We start from the raw sequence: 19,637 nt of genomic DNA, 5'->3' as shown, positions 1-19,637 counted from the left end.
TAATGGAAAAGCTTTCAGTTTTTCTCCATTGAGAATGATATTTGCGGTGGGTTTTTCATAGATGGCTTTGATAATATTGAGGTATATGCCCTCTATCCCTACACTTTGAAGAGTTTTGATCAGGAAGGGATGCTGTACTTTGTCAAATGCTTTTTCAGCATCTATTGAGAGTATCATATGGTTCTTGTTCTTTCTTTTATTAATGTGTTGTATCACATTGATTGATTTGCGGATGTTGAACCAACCCTGCAGCCCTGGAATAAATCCCACTTGATCGTGGTGAATAATCCTTTTAATGTACTGTTGAATCCTATTGGCTAGTATTTTGGCGAGAATTTTTGCGTCTGTGTTCATCAAGGATATTGGTCTGTAGTTCTCTTTTTTGGTGGGATCCTTGTCTGGTTTTGGGATCAAGGTGATGCTGGCCTCATAGAATGAGTTTGGAAGTTTTCCTTCCATTTCTATTTTTTGGAACAGTTTCAGGAGAATAGGAATGAGTTCTTCTTTAAATGTTTGGTAGAATTCCCCTGGGAAGCCGTCTGGCCCTGGGCTTTTGTTTGTTTGGAGATTTTTGATGACTGTTTCAATCTCCTTACTGGTTATGGGCCTGTTCAGGTTTTCTATTTCTTCCTGGTTCAGTTGTGGTAGTTTATATGTCTCTAGGAATGCATCCATTTCTTCCAGATTGTCCAATTTGTTGGCGTAGAGTTGCTCATAGTATGTTCTTATAATTGTCTGTATTTCTTTGGTGTTAGTTGTGATCTCTCCTCTTTCATTCATGATTTTATTGATTTGGGTCCTTTCTCTTTTCTTTTTGATGAGTCTGGCCAGGGGTTTATCAATCCTATTGATTCTTTCAAAGAACCAGCTCCTAGTTTCATTGATTTTTTCTATTGTTTTTTTGGTTTCTATTTCGTTGATTTCTGCTCTGATCTTTATGATTTCTCTTCTCCTGCTGGGTTTAGGGTTTCTTTCTTGTTCTTTCTCCAGCTCCTTTACGTGTAGGGTTAGGTTGTGTACTTGAGACCTTTCTTGTTTCTTGAGAAAGGCTTGTACCGCTATATATTTTCCTCTCAGGACTGCCTTTGCTGTGTCCCACAGATTTTGAACTGTTGTGTTTTCATTATCATTTGTTTCCATGAATTTTTTCAATTCTTCTTTAATTTCCTGGTTGACCCATTCATTCTTTAGAAGGATGCTGTTTAGTCTCCATGTATTTGGGTTCTTTCCAGCTTTCGTCTTGTGATTGAGTTCTAGCTTCAGAGCATTGTGGTCTGAAAATATGCAGGGAATAATCCTAATCTTTTGATACCGGTTGAGACCTGATTTGTGACCCAGGATGTGATCTATTCTGGAGAAGGTTCCATGTGCACTAGAGAAGAATGTGTATTCTGTTGCTTTGGGATGAAATGTTCTGAATATATCTGTGATGTCCATCTGGTCCAGTGTGTCATTTAAGGCCTTTATTTCCTTGTTGATCTTTTGCTTGGATGATCTGTCCATTTCAGTGAGGGGAGTGTTAAAGTCCCCTACTATTATTGTATTATTATTGATGTGTTTCTTTGATTTTGTTATTAATTGGTTGATATAGTTGGCTGCTCCCACGTTAGGGGCATAGATATTTAAAATTGTTAGATCTTCTTGTTGGACAGACCCTTTGAGTAGGATATAGTGTCCTTCCTCATCTCTTATTATAGTCTTTGGCTTAAAATCTAATTGATCTGATATAAGGATTGCCACCCCAGCTTTCTTCTGATGCCCATTAGCATGGTAAATTGTTTTCCACCCCCTCACTTTAAATCTGGAGGTGTCTTCACGTCTAAAATGAGTTTCTTGTAGGCAACATACTGATGGGTTTTGTTTTTTTATCCATTCTGATACCCTGTGTCTTTTGATTGGGGCATTTAGCCCATTAACATTCAGGGTAACTATTGAGAGATATGAATTTAGTGCCATTATTAGCCTGTAAGGTGACTGTTACTGTATATTGTCTCTGTACCTTTCTGATCTACTACTTTTAGGCTCTCTCTTTGCTTAGAGGACCCCTTTCAATATTTCCTGGAGAGCTGGTTTGGTGTTTGCAAATTCTTTCAGTTTTTGTTTGTCCTGGAAGCTTTTGATCTCTCCTTCTATTTTCAATGATAGCCTAGCTGGATAGAGTATTCTTGGCTGCATGTTTTTCTCGTTGAGTGCTCTGAATATATCATGCCAGCTCTTTCTGGCCTGCCAGGTCTCTGTGGATAAGTCTGCCGCCAATCTAATATTTTTACCATTGTATGTTACTGATTTCTTTTCTCGGGCTGCTTTCAGGATTTTCTCTTTGTCACTAAGACTTGTAAATTTTACTATTAGGTGACGGGGTGTGGACCTATTCTTGTTGACTTTGAGGGGGGTTCTCTGCATCTCCTGGATTTTAATGCTTGTTCCCTTTGCCATATTAGGGAAATTCTCTCCAATGATTCTCTCCAATAGACCCTCTGCTCCCCTCTCTGTTTCTTCTTCTTCTGGAATCCCAATTATTCTAATGTTGTTTCGTCTTATGGTGTCACTTATCTCTCGAATTCTCCCCTCATGGTCCAGTAGCTGTTTGTCCCTCTTTTGCTCGGCTTCCTTATTCTCTGTCATTTGGTCTTCTATATCACTAATTCTTTCTTCTGCCTCATTGATCCTAGCAGTGAGAGCCTCCATTTTTGATTGCACCTCATTAATAGCTTTTTTGATTTCAACTTGGTTAGACTTTAGTTCTTTAATTTCTCCAGAAAGGGCTTTAATATCTCCAGAGAGGGTTTCTCTAATATCTTCCATGCCTTTTTCGAGCCCGGCTAGAATGTTCAGAATCGTCATTCTGAACTCTTGATCTGACATAGTACCAATGTCTGTGTTGATTAGGTCCCTAGCCTTCGGTACTGTCTCTTGTTCTTTTGTTTGTGGTGATTTTTTCCGCCTTGTCATTTTGTCCAGATAAGAGGATATGAAGGAGCAAATAAACTACTAATAGGGTGGCAAAGACCCCGGAAAAATGCGCTGTAACCAAATCAGAAGAGACCCCAAATTGTGGGGGGGGGGGAAGGGGATAAAAAACAGGTTCTGAAAAAAAAGAAAAAAAAAAAAAGAAAAAAATTTAAAAAATAAAACAAATAAAAAAATATAAAAAAGAAAGAAAAAATATATATATTTAGATGAACTAGTCAAAAAACGTTAAAAAAGAAAAGGGTAAAAGTTTTTAAAAAAATTTAGCAGAAGAAGAAAAAAGAAAAAAGAAAAAAAAATTGAAAAAAAAAATAAAAAATTGAAAAAAGAAAAAAAAATTGAAGTAGCCGCAAGACTAAAGAATCATGGGGAGAAAGCCATGAGTTCCGTGCTTTGCTTTCTCCTCCTCTGGAATTGCTCTGCTGTCTTAGGAATCGAATCTGCTTTCTCCTTGACAGATGAACTTCGTCCTGGCTGGATATTTTGTTGATCTTCTGGGGGAGGGGCCTGTTGTAGTGACTCTCAAGTGTCTTTGCCCGAGGCGGGATTGCACCGCCCTTACCGGCGGCCGGACTAAGTAATCGGCTCGGGTTCGCTTTTGGGAGCTTCTGTTCCCTGAACGCTTTCCGTAGAGTTCCGGAGGACGGGAATGAAAATGGCGGCCTCCCAGTCTCCGGCCCGGAGGAGCCGAGAGCCTGGGGCCCCACTCCTCAGTGCGCCCCCAGAGGACAGCACCCAATCACTCCCGTATCCCCAGCCTCTAGCCGCGCTCCGAGCTCACCCAGCCCGCGACCAGTTCAAGGTAACCCCGAGCTGAGAGTTTAGTCCTCGGCTCTGTCTCTCCAGCCGGCTTCTCCGTTCTAATACCTGCAAGCTCTCCGACACTCTGACACCCCCGATCCTTCTGTGACCTTGCGGGGCCTGGGGCCACGCTGGCCCCGCGTGGGCTTCACCCCGGTTTAGCCCCTGGAGCAATGTCCCTCAGTGGAACAGACTTTTAAAAGTCCTGATTTTGTGCTCCGTTCCTCCGCCGCTTGCCGGGAGCCGGCCCCTCCCCCCGCGGTCTATCTTCCCGTTGTTTTAGATTCACTTCTCCGCCAGTCCTACCTTTCAGAAAGTGGTTGATTTTCTGTTTCTAGAGTTGCTGTTCTTCTTCTCTTCGCTCTCCCGTTGGATTTGTAGGTGTTTGCTATGTTTAGATAAGCTATCGAGCTGATCTCCTGTTACCTGATGTAGTCTCAGGCTGCTACTTCTCCGCCATCTTGACTCCTCCCTATTTTTAATTTCTTAAGGAATCTCCACACTGTTCTCCAAAGTGGCTGTACCAACTTGCATTCCCACCAACAGTGTAAGAGGGTTCCCTGTTCTCTACATCCTCTCCAACACATGTTGTTTTCTTTCTTGCTAATTTTGGCCATTCTAACTGGTGTAAGGTGGTATCTTAATGTGGTTTTAATTTGAATATTCCTGAGGGCTAGTGATGATGAACATCTTTTCATGTGTCTGATAGCCATTTGTATGTCTTAATTGGAGAAGTGTCTGTTCATGTCTTCTGCCCATTTTTTGACATGATTAGATTATCTGTTTTGTGTGTGTTGAGTTTGAGGAGTTCTTTATAGATCTTGGATATTAGCCTTTTGTCTGTACTATCATTTGCAAATATCTTCTCTCATTCTGTGGGTTGCCTCTTTGTTTTGTTGACTGTTTCCTTTGCTGTGCAGAAGTTTTGATCTTGATGAAGTCCCAAAAGTTCATTTTGCTTTTGTTTCTTTTGCCTTTGGAGACATATCTTGAAAGAAGTTGCTGTGGTTGATATCGAAGAGGTTACTGCCTATGTTCTCCTCTGGGATTCTGATGGATTCCTGTCTCACGTTGAGGTCTTTTATCCATTTCCAGTTTATCTTTGTGTACAGTGTAAGAGAATGGTTGAGTTTCATTCTTCTACATATAACTGTCCAATTTTCCCAGCACCATTTATTGAAGAGACTGTCTTTTTCCCACTATATATTAGTTTTATCCTTCTGCTAACTTTGGGCTTTTTTTTTTCTAGTTCGTTGAGGTACAAATTACGTTCTTTATTAGGTATCTTATTTTTTTTTTAATGTAGGCATTTATAACTACAAGTTTCTCTCTTGGTACTGCTTTTGCTACATCCCATTAGTTTTAGTGTGTGTACACCATAATACACCATAAAAATAACTACACCATAATAGCAAAACTAAACCTGATTTTTTAAAAAATGGCAAAGGCCTTGATAGACATTTCTCCAAAGAAGAACAGGTTTATGATTCTACTTACATAGGATTTCTAAAATAGTTGAACTCATGGGAAGAGTAGAAAGGTAATTGCCAGGGCTGTGGGGCAGAGGCAATGGGGAATTGCTGTTCAACTGGTATATCGTTTCAATTATGCTAGATGAGCAAGTTCTAGAGATCTGATTCACAACATGGTGCCTATAGTTAACAATACTTTATTGCACACTTAAAAAATGAATGGACCTTTGTCAAGAGGGCACATCTCATATTAAGTGTTTTTACCACAATAAAACATGTATATCTTAAAAATCTTGTGACAAATATAGATGCAAAAATGTTCAAAATAAGTATTAATATTTGGTACTGAGTATCAGATTTTTGGAAAAAACATATATCAAGCAAGTAGGGCTTGATCTAGCAAAGCAGTAATAGCTAATTTATAAATCTACATTTTACATTAGTAGGAAAACCACAGTTATTTCAGTAGTCTCCAAATAGGTATTTGGGAGTAAAAGTAAAAAAAAAAAAAAAAAAAAAATCTGTTCCCAGTTGAAATACTTCTTTAAATTAGAGTAGAATAACAATGTCTCAATGTAATAAAGACTATGTATTGAAATTAGCAGTTAGTATAATCAAAGGTCATATACTTTTTTATCCATATAAAACATTGTGACTGATGTTACCAAAAATGGTGAACTCTAGGGCTCCATTCCCACACAAAAAGTCTAACAGGCTAGCAAATCTGTCAGAATCAGCTTTCGTAAAACTCTGGACTCTAGTCAGAACTTTAGAAGTAAACCAAGAACCATTACTGAAGTAAAAAGATGCTGCACTACAGTGAATGAGTGGTGTGACACCTTAAATTGCCCGCCTGCCATCCCTCAATTTATTGTAACTTTGAAGATGACAGATCACACTTCTGGTATAGGTTAGTGTTGATGAAGGACACAATGCAAACCTTTTTCTTAACAAATTGTTTTAAAGTGTTTTAACCTGTCTGGCAGCTCCCAGAAGGGGCTAAGAAAGTTTTCTCAGGGCTGGGGCAGTTTCCCTGCCAGTATTTGTTGAAAATATTTAATGGCCAAAGTATCGGCTAAAGCAGCCAGGGATATCAGGATAAACAGTAAGCACATTGAAGAGCTTGAGAAGGAAGCAGTTGAGAAAGGGGAATACTTGCGGGGAAAGGACTTTCAAAGGCTCCTAATTATATGGGGGAATTGAGAAGGCCAAGTATATGCCCAGGGCTGGACTTATTCTCAGAAAGGCCTGAGAAGACCCCGAACTTCACTTTGGCTAACCTTTCAGGCTTTGTGTTGCACAAGTGAGAAGTGGAATGTGAAGCAGTGTTTAAATAATATGGCTAAGTAGTGAGGAAGTACCCTAACTTGGAGAAAACCAGAAAAGACTGGTAGAGGTTTGTTTTTTTTATTCTCCTCTACCCACCTTGTACCTTTCCTTACCTTTCCTTTTCCTTTTTTTCTTTTTGGCTGCACGTTTTAAGGAAACTCAAACCAACTGATTATTAAGCTAAGCACATATAGACTTCAGTGCTACACACAAAAAAGAATACAGACCTTTCACAAAAGTAATTTAAAGATTTTATTTATTTATTTGACAGAGAGAGAGATCACAAGTAGGCAGAGAGACAGGCAGAGAGAGAGGAGGAAGCAGGCTCCCCGCGGAGCAGAGAGTCCGACGCGGGGCTCGATCCCAGGACCCTGAGATCATGACCTGAGCCGAAGGCAGCGGCTTAATCCACTGAGCCACCCAGGCGCCCCCACAAAAGTAATTTAGAGAAGTATCCAACAAACAACAACAATCTATAACAAGTAAAAATAAACCCTAGGTAGGGAGGAGAATCCGATATCCAGAGTTGCCATGTCCATTTTTAACAAATGATGAAATAGTTAAACAAAGTGGCCGTTTTCAGGGAAAAACGTAATAAAAACTGTGTCTGAGGAAGCACAGGAATTATACTTGTTAGAAAAAGATTTTAAGTCAACTCTCTTAATTACGCTCAAAGAGCTGAAAAAAGCCATGATTTAAAAAAACTAAAGAAAACAAAAAAAAGGAGGTTTCATCAAGTAGAGACATCAGAAAACGGGATAGAAATCCACTTGAACAAACTGAGGGTTTTAGAGGGGAGGGGGATGGGGAGCCTGGTGATGGGTATTAAAAAGGGCACATATTGCATGGAGGACTGGGTGTTATACATAAACATGAATCTTGAAATACTACATCAAATACTAAAGATGTATGGTGACTAACATAACACAATAAAAGAAATCCAGTTGAAGGTTTCAGTAGCAGATTTGAGTAGGCAGAGCAAAGAATCCATAAACTTGAAGATAATTGAGATTATAAAGTCTGAGGCCCAAAAAGAGAAAAGAATGAAGAACAATTAACAGAGCCATGAGATATAATCAATTGCTCCTCACAACCCCAGTGCACTTCTTCCTGCCCACAGGTACTGTCTCTGTGCTTTAATAAAACCACCTTTTTCCACCAGAAACAAAACCAAAAAACAGCCATGAGATACCATCAAGTATACCAACATGTGTAATAATGAAAATCCTGGGAGGAGAGAGAAAAAAGAGAAAGGAAGCAGAGGCAATATTTGATGAAGAAGCTATTGAGAACTCCCAAATTTGATGGAAATTATATATCTATACATCTAAAAAGCTTAATGAACTCTAAGCAGAATCAATAAAGAGTTCTTCACTGAGACTCATTATAGTCAAACTGTCAAAAACCAAAGACAGGAAGTCTTTTAAGCAGCAGTAAAGAAGTATATCATCACTTACAAAGTGATCTTCAGTAAGATTAAAGGTCAACTTCTCTTTAGGAACCATGAAGGATGGGCGCCTGGGTGGCTCAGTGTGTTAATAACTTTGGTTCTGGTTATGATCTCAGGGTCCTGGGATCAAGCCCTGAATCAGGCCTTCTGCTCAGCAGGAAGCCTGCTTCCCCCTCTCTCCGCCTGCTGCTCTGCCTACTTGTGTTCGCTTTCTCTCTCAAATAAATAAATAAAATCTTAGAAAGAAAGCATGGAGGCATATAGGGAGTGGGGTGATGAAGTTTTATCTTTATGGTAGCTTTAGGTTCTGATCCAGTACCCCCAGAAAGAAGTACTCATTCTTTTTCCTATTTTTAGAAATAGTCCTTTCCTTATTCTTATTGGTATAATATTAGGGTATAGACCAAGCTTCTGTAACAAGGAGACCCCCAAATGCAATGGCTCACATATGGTAGAATTTTATTTTCCTTTTTTATAGTAGTCTAGGATAGGAAGAGGAGCTCTGTTCCTTAAAGGTATCCAAAGACCCAAGCAGACTTTCCAGGTAAGCCATTTGCACACATGGCTTTTGAGATTGTTCTAGATATTACCATTTTTAGCTGGCAAGAGTAATGGTGATGGTAATGATGGTGGTAGTAGGGGAACATGGAGGTCAAGAATTTGATTTTCTAAGGACAGGAAGCAGAAGTTATACTTACTGCTTTTGCTCATATACCATTGGCCTAAACCTAATCATAACGGTCATACCTAGGTAAAGGAACCTGGAAAGGTCTCCAGTTTTGTGGCCATGTGACCAGCAAAAGTTGGGGTAAGGGACCTCTGTTACTAAAAGCAAAAAGGTGAGAATACTGGGGGACCAAAGTAGTCTTTACTTTTGTTAGTTTAGTGAAACATTAAAAAAAATTTTTTTTAAGATTTTATTTATTTATTTGACACAGAGAGAGATCACAAGTAGGTAGAGGCAGACAGAGGGAGAGGGGGAAGTAGGCTCCCTGCTGAGCAGAGAGCCCGATGTGGGGCTTGAGATCATGACCGGAGCTGAAGGTAGAGGCTTAACCCACTGAGCCACCCAGGTATCCCTACTGAGACATTTTTAGAAGAAATTAACAATGTGGTCTTAGTTATCATGAGTCATTTTATCCTATAGTTTACTGTCCTTTTTGTTATGTTCTTACCTATTTTATTGTAATAGATCAATAGGACCTTTGTGGTCAAATCTTAGCCTGGATTTTTCTGTAACTATTTTTTTTCTGTAACTATTCGGACTACAAGTAAGAACTTGTTTATATCTTCTAGGGTGTACGGAGTCCACGGGGAATAGGATGCAAGCCAGAAGCTGTATGTAGTCACATTATTATTGAGAGCCATGAAAAAGGATGTTTCAGGACTCTAACTGCTGAACAACCACAATTGGATAGTCACCCTTGTGTTTTCAGATCTGCTGACCCCTCAGAAATAATCAGAGGACAACGGAGTCCATCATCATGGAGAACCAGACACATCGACCTTTCCAAATCACTAGACCAGAGTAACCCCCATTTCAAAGTTTGGAATTCCTTGCAGTTACGAAGTCATTCCCCATTTCAAAACTTTACAGCTGATGACTTCAGAATTAGCCAGGGTCTTCGAATGCCATTCCATGAAAAGATAGACCCTTGGCTGTCAGAATTAGTAGAACCTGCTTGTGTGCCATCTGAAGAAATGGATTGTCATTCTTCATCACAAATGCTGCCCCCAGAACCCTTGAAAAAGTTTACTACTTCCATCACTTTTGCATCTCACCGACATTCTAAATGCTTTTCAGATTCCTCTGTTTTTAAGGTTGGTGTTACTGAAGGTAGCCAGTGTACTGGAGCATCTGTGGGGGTATTTAATTCTCATTTCACTGAAGAGCAAAATCCTCCCAGAGATCTAGAACAGAGAACCTTTTCCCCTTCGTCATTTAAAATTGTTAGTCATTCACCAGATAAAGCTGTGACTATCTTAGCAGAAAGTGGTAGGCAAAGCCAAAAACTTTCTGTTGAACATTCTCAGCAAGAAGAAAAACTCTTAGAAAGATCAGATTTTAAAGGCAGTGATTCTGAACCCAGTACCAGTGAAAAGGATAGCAATGTCAAGGAAGTTCATTTTTCTGATAACCATACCTTCATTAGAATGAGCAGACCAAGTTCCACACTAGGAGTAAAAGAGAAGAATGTAACTATAACTCCAGATATTGCTTCGCACATTATTCTTGAACAACGAGAGCTCTTTGAACCAAGCAAAGCCTCACATGCAGATCACCATGTGAGAAAACACCATTCTCCCCCTCCTCAACATCAGGATTACGTAGCTCCAAACCTTCCTTGTCGCATTTTTCTTGAAAAACGAGAACTCTTTGAACAAAGCAAAACCCCACATTTAGATCATCAAATGAGAGAAAACCACTGTCCCTTTCCTCAAAGTCAGGATTATATAGCTTCAGACATTCCTTCTTCCATTTTTCTTGAACAACGTCAGCTCTTTGAACAAAGCAAAACCCCAGATCACATGGGAAAATACCATTCCCCTCTTCCTCAAGGTCAGGATTATATAGTAGAAAAGAATAACCAGCCTAAGTTTAAATCATACATTTCCAGTATGATAAATGTTGAAGCCAACTTCGATAATGTGGTGTCTCAGTCAGCCCCAAATCAGTGTACATTAGTAACATCTGCATCTACTCCACCCTCAAATAGAAAAGCACTTTCTTGTGTTCGTATAACTCTTTATCCCAAGACTTCTTCCAAGTTGGATAGTGGAACCTTAGATAAAAGATTTCACTCATTGGATCCTGCTTCTAAAACAAGGATGAATAGTGAGTTTAATTCTGACCTACAAGCTATATCTTCAAGATCATTGGAACCAACCTCCAAATTATTGACCAGTAAACCTGTAGCACAGAATCAACAATCTTTAGGTTTTCTAGGACCTAAATCTTCACCGGACTTCCAAGTTGTACAGTCTCCTCTTCCAGATAGTGATACTATTTCCCAGGACTTGAAAACCATACTTTTTCAGAATAGCCAGATAGTAACCTCAAGGCAAACACAAGTGAACATTTCAGATTTGGAAGGATATTCCAGTCCAGAAGGGACTCCGGTATCTGCAGATCGGTGAGTCTCAATGTGATGACAAGCAAGCTGATGGAATTTGTGATAGAAGGTTTTAAATACTTAAGCTAAATGTAAGTTCTTGGGGGAAAGGCAGTACAATTTTTCTTAGGGGAGGTTGTATCTGACTATTCTTCTAGAAGTCTTTCAAGACAAATGCCTAGGTAAAAGAGAATGTCTAAAAGTAATGTATTTATAATTTCAGAGGGCTTTTGACAAGACTTGGCATTGAGTATTTCAAAACATCGCATTACCTTGGGAAGAGTCTTTGATCATCCCATCGTACAATTTACTAATTGTTTATTGTATTGGAAATACGCTGAGCACCAGGCTTTGGGATATGTGCATGTGCTCACTCTCTTGCTTGTTTGTGCATGTTCTCTCTCTCTCCCTTCTCGGTTTCCATTTCATGATTCTCCTCAAATGTTTAGTATTTATAATGAAAAGTAACTTTCCAGCAGAGAATCCTGGCAGACATCACTTTAGTCAAGTTATCAAGGCTAACATCACCGGTAATGCATGTCAATATAATGTTCTCTCTGATGTGATGCTCCACTTCACAGTGCATTATAGGAAAGGAAACCCAGGTCAGGACTAAATGCATTAGGTTTATACTATTCAGACTAATTTTAAGAGTGTCATTAATTCAGTTTTACATTTTGAATCCTTTAAAATACAGCTAAACAGAAATACCCTGGGCATTTCACGTTCTATCTGGTAGTTGAGAAGGCAGCATATCGTAGTGAAGAGCCTGGGCTCGTAAAGAAGGAAGGGAAAAAAGGGTTTATTCAGCATCCACGTGTGGTGGTCACGGCAGTGAGGGACTTCTGAATGTATCTCATTTAATGCTCATGATAACCCTATGAGGTAGGTTTTTTACTCTCTGGGAAACCGAGACACTGATATTGCTACTTTGTCAGCAGACAGTATGGTCTCACATAATGCTGGGTTTCGGGGGGTTTTTTGGCCTTTTTTTTTTTTTTTAAAGATTTATTTATTTATTTATTTGAGGGTGGGAATGGTCGGGGGAGAGGGAGAGAAACTCCCAAGCAGGCTCCCTGCTAAGTGTGGAGCATGACAAGGGCTTAATCTCACACCCTGAGATCATGACCTGAGCCGAAACCAAGAGTCAGATGTTCAACTAACTGAGCCATCCAGGTGCCCCCACACATACTGCTGTTTGTAAGCAACAGAATAGGCATTCTAGTGCAGTCTGTTTAAAGCAAGAGGTTGTTCACTGCGTGGTAGTGTCTCCCCAAATCTTGAACCCTGCTTTCAGCTCCTCTATTAGCTATCCTCCTGGACAAGTCATTTAATATCTTTGGTACTCATATGTGGATGATGGTGGGAGGAAAGGCTTGAAAAGCTGCTGGAAGGCCCCTTGTAACTCTGCAACAACTTAGTGATTTAGATTGGATTGGGCCTGAAAATCAGGGTCAGTCTCTGCTTTTAGTATTATAATACTGAATTACAGTTGAATTCCTTGAATGAGAAGAAAATAATAGGTGACTATAAATAAATATAAACTAATAATAATGCCATTTGTCTAGAACGTACTAAATGCCATCTGTTACAGTAGATGCAGATATCATTTTATACTTAATATAAACATCAGGATTTTAAAATCTTAATACTTGGAGAAATTTAATGTTTGGCCCAATAGCAGTGCTTGGCTATTACTAAGTGTTAAGAGGTGGCATTTGAATCTAGGTTTGTCTGACTCCAGAGTCCATAGTAGTTCAAAGGGTACCTGGGTGGCTTAGTCGGTTAAACATCTCCCGTCAGCTTTGGTCATGACCTCGGAGTCGCAGGATGGAGCCCCACATTGACCTTCCCGCTCAGCAGGGAGTCTGCTTTTTTCTCTGACCCTCTGTCCTCTTGTGCTCTCTCAAATAAATAAAATCTTTAGAAAAAATAACAGTAATTCAAACTACACGTGTGCGTGCACACACACACACTAATCTATATACATATGTGTGTGTATATATATGAATAAAATGTGAAGTATGTGTGTATTTTAAAACTTTAATTTTGAGATTAAGTTTACAGAGGTGAAAAAGTTTACAGAGGTGTTACAAAAATAGGAAAATTTCTTGTATTTATTGCTGTGTAACATATTACTCTAAAATGTAGCAGCTTAAAACCAATATTAATATGAGTTTCTATGAGTCAGAGATCTGGGTGAGGCTTAGCTGGGTGCTTTGGGCCCAGGGTCTCTTACAAGGTTGCAAACAGGGTATTGCCTGCAGCTGTAGTCCCATATCAAGGCTTGATTGAGAGGATATGCTTCCAGGCTTGTTCACATGGCTATTGGCCAGAGACATTCCCTTCCTTCCATAAGGCAGCTCAAATATGACAGCCAAATGTTCCTCAGAGTGAGCATGTGACAGAACACGGAAGGATACCCAACACAAACATCATAGTCTTTGCAACCTAACTTTCTGTGTGAATCTCACCTCTTCTGCCACTTTCTCTTCAGTAGAAATGAATCACTATTTCCTCAAGGATTCGGGGTTACACAAGAGTGTAAATACCAGGACTCAGAGATCATTGGGGGAATATCTTAGAGGTTGCCAATATATCCTTTACCAGAGATTCCTCTATGTTAACATTTTGCCATAACATCATAACTATGAAACATTTAACCAAAACTAAGAAACTTCCTTCATATAAAATTATACCTAAAATATAAACTGATTTGGATTTGAATTTCACCTGATTTTTCCACAATTGAACATTTTTGCTTCAGATCCAACCCAAGATCCCACCAAGATTCCACCTTGTGTTACAGTTGTCATGTCTACTTTATTTCCTCCAATCTGTGGCTGTCCTTGTTTTTATGACATTGACACTGAAGAGAAGTAATTACTTATTTTGGAGAAAGTTTTTACTTAGTTTTGCCTGATGTCTCAGGAGTATATTGAGATTATGCTTTTTCTTTTTTTTAAGATTTATTTTTTAATTATTAACATATAATGTATTATTTCAGGGGTACAGGTCTGTGATTCATCAGTCTTAACATTATTCACAGCACTTTCAGTGCATCTCATTAGGGAGCAGCATTAAGTTGATATGCATTACTGGTGATGTTAACCTTGATCACTTGGCTGCAGTGGTGTCTACCAAGATTCTCCACTGTGCAGTTACTGTTTTTCCTTTGTAAATACTAGGTATTTGAGGGAGAAACTGGTGGATTGTGTAAACATCCTGTTTCTGCTTAAACTTTGATCACTAATTTTAGTGTCCATCACTGGATCTTGCCTGTAGCAATTATTACTCTGGTATTCTAATGGAGTCTTTATATCTCTTTCATTCCTATTAAGTGGAATTTTTCTATAAGCAAGAGCTATTGTTCCTTCTCCATTTATTTATTCCTTTATTCATGTACATCAGTATGGATTCCAGGGCATTTATTTCATTCTTTGGATTGTAAGCAATACTACTCAAATTAATCCAGTTTTAGCTATTGAGAACCCTTTATTGTTGGCTATTGTACCCTGCACTAGCCCCTCCGTCGCCCCCATTAACCATTTCTCCAGAACTCTTGTTTCCTGTTCCCTCCCTCCATCCCTTCCTCCCTTCCTTCCTTCCTTTTACCTTTCCTTTCTTTTTTCTTTCTTGAAAAAAGGATTTTTTATTTTTTTCTAGCTTTTTTGACACATAATTTACATAAAACATTGTGTAAGTTTACTAAGGTTTGTAGTGTGTTGATTTGATGCACATATATTGCAAAACGATTACCAGCATACATTAGCTAATACCTCTGCCCTGTCACATAATTGCCTTTACTTTTTGCAGTGAAAACATTTTAAGGTTTTCTCTTTTAACAACTTTCAAGTGTATGATATTATTGTTAGCTATCATTACAACGCTGTGCATAGATCTCCAGAATATCTTCATCTTCTAGTTGGAAGTTCATACCCTTTGACCAGAGTCTCCCCATTTCTTTTACCCTCCGGTCTCTGATACTACCCTTCTACTCTCTGTTTCCATGAGTTTGGTTGTTTTGGATTCCACATATATATCATACAGTTTCTGTCTTTCTCTGTCTGACTTTTTCACTTAGCATAGTGCCCTTAAGGTCCATCTGTGTTGTTGCAAGTGCAGGATTTTGTTCTTTTTTTTTTTTTTTTAAAGATTTTATTTATTTATTTGACACAGAGAGATCACAAGTAGGCAGAGAGGCAGGCAGAGAGAGTGAGAGGGAAGCAGGCTCCCTGCCGAGCAGAGAGCCCGATGCGGGACTCGATCCCAGGACCCTGAGATCATGACCTGAGCCGAAGGCAGCGGCTTAAACCACTGAGCCACCCAGGCGCCCCGGATTTTGTTCTTTTTAATGGCTGAATAATATAATACTATATATATATTATATATAATATATATATGTATAAATAGCACATCTTTATCCCTTCATATATTGATGGACACTTAGGTTGTTTCCAGATCTTGGCTATTATGAATTAATGACATGGGAGTGTAGATCTCTCTTCACTATCCTGTTTTCATTTCCTTTGAATATATACCCACAAATGAGATTGCTGGCTCATATGGCAATTCTGTTTTTAAGTTTTTGAAGAATCTCCATACTGTTTTCCGTAATGGCTGTATCAGTTACATTCCCACCAACCATTAGTGCACAAGGGTTTCCTTCACTCTGTATCCTCACCAACATTTATCTCTTGGCTTTTTTTTTTTTTTTTTTAAGATTTTATTTATTTATTTGAGAGAGAGCACGAGCTGTGGGGAAGGGCGGAGGGAGAGGGAGAAGCAGTCTCCCCACAGAGCAGGGAGCCCTGTGTGGGGCTTAGTCCCAGGACCCTGGGATCATGACCTGAGCTGAAGGCAGACGCTTAACCGACTGAGCCACCCAGGCGCCCCTTTCACTTTTCTTTTTTATAATGGCCATTCTAACAGGTGTCAGGGAATAGCTCATGGTTTTCATGGAGTTAGAGGGTTGTGTTTTCCTGATGACTAGTGATTTTGAGCACATTTTCATGTATCTGTTGGCCATTTTTGTGCCTTCTTTGGAAAAATGTCTGTTCAATTCCTCTGCCCAATTTCATTTTTTAAATTTTTATTTGAATTCCAGTTAGTTAACATACAGTGCATTATCAGTGTCAGGTGTACAAAATAGTGATTCAGCACCTCCGTACAACACCTGGTGCTCATCACAACAGGTGCACTTACCAGTTTCCCTAACATACCCAACCCATTGCCTCCAGCCACCTCCCTCCTGGCAACCATCAGTTTGTTCTCTATAGTTAAAAGTCTGTTTCTTGGTTTGCCTCTCTCACATACCCCCCCACCCTTGCTTATTTGTTTTGTTTCTTAAATTCCACATGAGTGAGATCATATGGTATTTATCTGTCTCTGACTAGCTTAAGTATAATACTCTCTAGCTCCATCCATGTTATTGCAAATGTCAAGATTTCATTCTTTTTATGCTGAGTAATACTCTATTATGTATGTATACACCACATGTTCTTTATCCATTCATCAGTTGATGGACACTTAGGCTGTTTTCATAATTTGACTATTGTAGATAATGCTACTATAAACATCAGGATGCATGTATCCCTTTGAATTATTGTTTTTATATTTTGGGGGATAAATACCCAGTAATACGATTGCTAGATGGTAGGGTAGTTCTATTTTTCACTTTTTGAGCAACCTCCATATGGTTTTCCACAGTGGCTGCACTAGTTTGCATTCTTACCAACAGTGCAAGAGGTTTCCCCTTTCTCCACATCTTCGGCAACATCTGTTGTTTCTTCTGTTGTTGGCTTTAGCCATTCTGACAAGTGTGATAGTTTTGACTTGCATTTCTCTGATAATCAGTGATGTTGAGCATCTTTTTGTGTCTGTTGGCCATCCCTAGGTCTTCTTTGGAAAAATGTCTGTTCATATCTCCAGCCCATTGTTTAATTGGGTTATTCATTTTGGGGGTGTCACCTTGTTTGTTTCTTTGTTATTGAGTTTGTGTGAGTTCTTTATATATTTTGGATATTAATCCCATATCAGATACATCGTTTGCAAATATTTTCTTCCATTCTGTAGGTTGCCTTTTTATTTTGTTGATTGTCTCTTTTGATGTACAGAAGATTTTTTATTGACACAGTCCCACTTACTGAGTTTTGTTTTTGTTGCTTGTGCATTTGGTGTCACATTGAAAAAGTCATTGCCAAGATAAATGTCAAGGAGTTTTTCCCACATGTTTTTCTCTAGTATTAATTTTCAGGTTTTATGATTAACTCTTACCCTATTTCAAGTTAACTTTTGTGAGTGGTATGAGATACGGGTCCAGTTTCTTTTTTCTGCACATGGTTATTCAGTTTTTTCAGGACTTTTCCTCATTGAGTATTCTTGGATCCCTTGTCAAATATTACTTGACTGTATGTGCAGGGAAATAGTTCTGTGCTATTTGTTTGGTTCATTTGTCTGTGTTTCTGTTTTGATGCTAGTACCATACTGTTTTGATTACTGTAACTTTGTAGTATAGTTTAAAATCTTGAAGTGTGATGCCTCCAGTTTTGTTCTTATTCAAAATTTCTTTGGCTGTTTGGGGTCTTTTATGGCCCCATACAAATATTTTTTTAAATTTAACTTAATTTTTTTTCAGTGTTCCAAAATTCATTGTTTACGCACCATGCCTAGTGCTCCATGCAATATGTGCCCTCCATAATACCCACCACCAGGCTCACTCAACGCCCCCATTCCCCTCCCCTCCCAAATCCTCAGTTTATTTCTCGGAGTCCACAGTGTCTTGTGGTTGTCTCCCCCTCCAATTTCCCCCAGCTCACTTCTCTCCATCTCCTAAAGTCTTCCATGTTATTTCTTATGCTCCACAAGTAAGTAAAACCATGATAATTGACTCTCTCTGCTTGACTTATTTCCTGAGTATATCTCTTCCAGTCCTATCCATGTTGATACAAAAGTTGGGTATTCATCCTTTCTGATGAAGTCATAATACTCCATTGTATCTATGTACCATATCTTCTTTATCCATTCGTCTATTGAAGGGCATCTTGGTTCTTTCCATAGTTTGGTGACTGTGGCCATTGCTGCTATGAACATTGGGGTACAGATGGCCCTTCTTTTCACTGCATCTGTATCTTTGGGGTAAATGCCCAGTAGTGCAATTGCAGGGTTATAGGGCAGCTCTATTTTTAATTTTTTGAGGAATCTCCACACTGTTTTCCAAAGTGGTTGCACCAACTTGCATTCCCACCAACAGAGTAAGAGGGTTCCCCTTTCTCCATATCCTTTCCAACACTTGTTGTTTATTGTCTTGTTAATTTTGGCCATTCTAAAGGCCAAAGTGTAGTGTAAGGTAGAAGGTGTAAGGTAGAACCTCAATGTAGTTTTGATTCGAATCTCCCTGATGGCTAATGATGATGAACATTTTTTCATGTGTCTGTCAGCTATTTGTATGTCTACTTTGGAGAAGTGTCTGTTCATGTCTTCTGCCCATTTTTGGACATGATTATCTGTTTTGTGTGTGTTGAGTTTGAGGAATTCTTTATAGATCTTGGATATCAGCACTTTGTCTTTAGTGTCATTTGCAAATATCTTCTCCCATTCCGTGGGTTGCCTCTTTGTTTTGTTGACTATTTCCTTTGCTGTGCAGAAGCTTTTGATCTTGATGAAGCCCCAAAAGTTCATTTTCGCTTTTGTTTTCTTTGCCGTTGGAGACATATCCTCAAAGAAGTTGCTGTGGTCGATATCGAAGAGGTTACTGCCTATGTTCTCCTCTAGGATTTTGATAGATTCCTGCCCCATGTTAAGATCTTTTATTCATTTCGAGTTTATCTTTGTGTATGGTGTAAGAGAATGGGCTCCATATAAATTTAAGAATTTTTTTTTCTCTTTGTGTGAAAAATGCTAGCGAGTGTTGATGGGGGGATTGCATTGACTCTATCAAGGGCTTTGGGTAGTGTGGACATTTTAACAATATTCTTGTGCATGAACATAGGGCATCTTTCCATTTTTTTTCTGTGTGCCTCAGTTTCTTTTATCAAAGTCTTGCAATTTTCAGGGTACAGCTCTTTCACGTCATTGATGATTAAGTTTGTTCCTAGGTATTTTATTGTTTTCAATACTAGTATAAATCTGAGTTGTTATTTTTTTTTCAGATATCTTGTTGTTAGTGTGTAGAAACACTAATCATTGGTGAAATATTTAAGATTTTCCATATTATAAGATTATATCATTTGTAAAAATATACAGTCTTACTACTTCTCTGATTTGGATGCCTTTTATTTCTTTTTCTTTCCTGGTTGCTCTAGCTAGAACTTCCAGTACTATGTTAATAAGAATGGTGAGAATGGGCACTTTTATCTTGTTCTTGATATTAAAGGGAAAGCTTTTACCAGGCACCCCTAAGGTTGATATAGGCTCAGGGTTTGTCATATATGACGTTTATTATGTTGAGGTACCCAATTTGTTGATAGTTTTTATCATGAGTGAATGTTGTGTTTTGTCAAA

General features: G+C 38.9%; 1 protein-coding gene across 2 annotated transcripts in view; it reads left to right on the top strand.

Moving 5' to 3' along the window:
- Positions 1–19,637, top strand: part of ALMS1 (ALMS1 centrosome and basal body associated protein) — a 195,129-nt gene that overhangs the window by 80,532 nt on the left and 94,960 nt on the right. For both annotated transcript variants that reach the window (XM_045979270.1, XM_045979269.1), the window contains exon 11: positions 9,319–11,156. In XM_045979270.1, coding sequence (XP_045835226.1) covers positions 9,319–11,156 — 1,838 coding nt within the window. The remainder of the gene's footprint in view (positions 1–9,318; positions 11,157–19,637) is intronic.

Source organism: Meles meles, chromosome 15, assembly GCF_922984935.1.
Source record: "Meles meles chromosome 15, mMelMel3.1 paternal haplotype, whole genome shotgun sequence".
In the NCBI taxonomy this organism is placed as follows: Eukaryota; Metazoa; Chordata; class Mammalia; order Carnivora; family Mustelidae; genus Meles; species Meles meles.
This window is presented reverse-complemented; position numbering and strand designations above follow the sequence as displayed.